The sequence below is a fragment of the Triticum urartu genome, chromosome 7 (genome assembly GCF_003073215.2).
Source record: "Triticum urartu cultivar G1812 chromosome 7, Tu2.1, whole genome shotgun sequence".
Classification (NCBI taxonomy): Eukaryota; Viridiplantae; Streptophyta; class Magnoliopsida; order Poales; family Poaceae; genus Triticum; species Triticum urartu.
Genome location: NC_053028.1, coordinates 695,172,553 through 695,175,882, shown reverse-complemented (window position 1 = coordinate 695,175,882; position 3,330 = coordinate 695,172,553). Strand labels below are relative to the sequence as shown.

The 3,330-nt window shown below is 43.7% G+C and overlaps 1 protein-coding gene across 1 annotated transcript; it reads right to left on the bottom strand.

Annotated features, from left to right (window-relative positions):
• Positions 1 to 331: 331 nt before the first annotated feature.
• LOC125519725 (GDSL esterase/lipase At3g09930-like) lies at positions 332 to 1,961 on the bottom strand. The gene is made up of 5 exons (XM_048684467.1): positions 1,907 to 1,961; positions 1,531 to 1,765; positions 1,054 to 1,339; positions 681 to 957; positions 332 to 576 (listed from the first exon to the last, which is right to left on the bottom strand). The coding sequence occupies exons 1-5, from the start codon at positions 1,959 to 1,961 to the stop codon at positions 332 to 334; spliced, it is 1,098 nt and encodes a 365-aa protein (XP_048540424.1).
• Positions 1,962 to 3,330: the final 1,369 nt, after the last annotated feature.

Sequence of the window (3,330 nt, the reverse complement as noted above, 5' to 3'; positions counted from 1 at the left end):
CCTCAACCGACTAAGCCGCAGTCTTTGAGACCAAAGATCGCACATGCAGAGCTATATATCTACTCTTTACTCAAATAGAACCCATCATCCAAGCACCTTCTCGTTTGCTGCAACTCCCCCGTGCTCCTCAAATAGATCCATGCTAGATTCAACATATATAGTATGACAAACTTTCTTAAAACATTAAGCTCACTAGACAAAATTTCATGGAATACAAGGCTATAAAAACTCACAAGTTTCTTCCTAAATATGAATACTATCTAGGCTAACCTAACAAAAAGATATTGCACCAACAAGCAACGGATCGATCCAAACCTAAATTACAAAGAAATCATGGAACATAGTCCCGATCTAGGAACTCCCTCAAAGGTTCTTCTAGTGCCTCTGTAACAGCTTCCCACCCAGCGGTCGTCGGGTAAGTCTCATCCCAGTAGAAATTCTTGTCAGGATTCTTGCATAGGCTGTAGAGGCGCTTCCCTGAAGGGCTAACCTGTCCACAGTACCCCAGCTGGGTGGAAGCCTCACAGCAAGGTGTCAGCTTGCGCTTGAAATTGTTTGACTGCTCCGACCCTTCACCTGCATACACACAGTTCCAACAGACGTTGAATAAAGTGCATACATGTGAAACCAGACTTAATTTGCATCATGCGCGTGCAGACATATAAAGTACGAGTACTTACCTGGGGCGTGATTAACGATGTCAGTGAAGGCAGTGTAGAGGTCCAGCATGTGGGCATTATTCTTGTTCCCCATCAGGTGTTCTATATTGTTGTTGTGCACAGTTGCGGCATAGTTTGCCAGAAGGTCGCATGTCGTGTAGTTGTTCGCACTAGTCCGCAAAGGCGTGCAGCCAATGGGATGCATGTTGTTCACTAGTACCTTTCTCACACCTAGCCTCTGTAGCTTCCCCACGTTCTTCGCAATCTCAGTCGTCACGTTCCCAATATAACTATCAATCTGCATGCAAGAGATGTTACTTGGTAAGAAGCTGGGTATATAGTAATTGCATACTGGTTAGTGTTTGCAAGTTTGAGTCTGCTAACTACTACTCACATCATCGAAGCTACTCAAGAAGGCATTGTCGACGTTGGCACCAGTCATGTAGTCACTGCCGGAGATGGAGACGAGAGCGACGGAGCTCTGAAGCTGTTGTTTTGAGATGACCCCAGTATTAAGTAGCCTCGTGAAAGCATTAACCTGTGTGGCAAGGGTCGGCACCTTCTTGTCCGGCACCTCGTAGACGCCAGCACCGCCGAAAGCAAAGGTCATGCCAGATGGGTCGCAAGATAGATGTGGCGTGAGCCTGTACGATGGAGGGGCTTCACTGAGGCCCAAGATCCTTGCTGCAAGGGAAATAAATCAATAAATATGAAGGATTACTTTTAGTACAACACATATAAGATTGTAAGGGTCAGAACTAAATGATCTAGAGCCTTGATATGATGGATTATTTTGGATGGTCTTAGATATAAGGTTGTACGTGCTCAAAAATATTTTTTCTATCTAGCATACCAGTATATATCTAGCTACGTATCGATGAAGTCAGATTGAATCCAATAGTTGGAAAGGCGTCCAGTTGGAACAGGAGTCGCAGATCCACGGGAGTTGAGATAGGAGCCATAGGGATAGCTCCATTGACGCCATGTGTCGGTCTTTGGGAGGTTGCCGTTGTCGACGAAGCCATCGCCGAAGACAAACATGCTGGACCATTGGTTCTTTGACCCCTGATCAGCCGAAGGTGTGCCTCGAGCCTCCACACGAGCCCCTGTAACGTAGATCAATCATGTCTTAGTGCATGCATGAAGAACATGACGTGGTCGAACTAACATGTATACTTGTAGATCGCGCTAGCAAGGAATATCTAAAAGCTAAAGCAAGGTAGTAATGAGTTAATGATGTGCATTACCACCCAATGCAAGGACGACGAGGAGAAGGCAGAAGACGGTCGGCATGAGCTTCATGGTTACGAGGCCCCGGGAGGCGGCTATGGGGAGCTAGATGGTTGCGGCCGTGCATGAGCCTATAGCTATATTTATAGAAGATTTTTCTGGTCGGTAGGTAGGTACGTATTGCACATGGAGTCAGCAATCCCACGTACGTACGCTTGTAGCTATAGCCGCGGCCAGACTAAGAATGCATGCGTCAACGTGGAGACGAAGAAACGTCTTGGGAAACCAATAGATACAAGAATCGTGTGTAGCAAACTTTGAACGACAGGTAGATAGAATTGTGCGTCCTACCTGTACCTGTTAATTTGAAAGTCCTACAAGGCCACCTGGATTCAGGAATCCTTGTACAAAGTTCTACCCCTGCACCTCGATTCAGGAATCGGTTGGGCCGCAACCTGGAAGTCACACCGGAGGTGAGAGAGAGAGAGAGATCCTTACCATGCGTGATAAAATCATAGTTTTAAATAGCACTTAGCCTGTTAGCGGCGGACCCTTTCTAAACCTATAGCGTGCTATTGCACGCCATTGTGATGTTATAGCGCGCTATTTCAAATGTTTGTTCGTGTATTTGGATTAATGTTTTAAATAGCGGGTTATGTCAAATAGCGGCGGCCCTCCAAATCAGCTCCTATAGCCAGCTATTTCGAAAGTTTAGCGGGCTATAGCCCCGCTATAGCTGGGCTATAGCCGGCTACTAAAAAGTTTGGTTTGGACCAAAGATTCTTAGCGCAGGACGTCGTCTAAACGCTATAGCGTGTGGGGTAAACACACTAAGATACTTATAATTACTACAATCCCAAGTACAATATGACTGCTATATAAAAACATAGTGCATGCATTTTGCAATCGCTGCCGAGTTGGGCATTTTGGAGACCAAGCTACATGCATACCTTAAAATCCAAGCATGTAATGTGTATGTTTATAAAATTTCAGAATGAAATACTTGAATTGCGAGCTGCACAAATAAAACCATTGACGTTCAGAATGAATACCTCGTTATATATATGCATGCATGTAGAAAATACGAAAAAAACTGATGTCATCAAAGTTTTCATCAAAATTCAATATTCAAAATGCTTTATATCTCAAACCATCAGTCCAATTCGAAATTCATTTGAGAGGTACAGATACTCAAATAGTTATAATCAGTACGGTCTGACCAAGTTGTTCTGGTCTGTATATTGAGAATAGTTGTTAAAAAGTATGCAAAATATTAAATAAAACCACCAGTTTATCTTGGCAAAAGTTATATTCAACAATTTTTTTAACTTTTGTGTACACGTGCATCATTACACTAATTTTGTTATTTTCATCTTTTGCGCTACAGTCAAATTGTTTGGGCAAGACAGTTGGCGAGTTGCTCAGGTTGTCATGCTCCAAA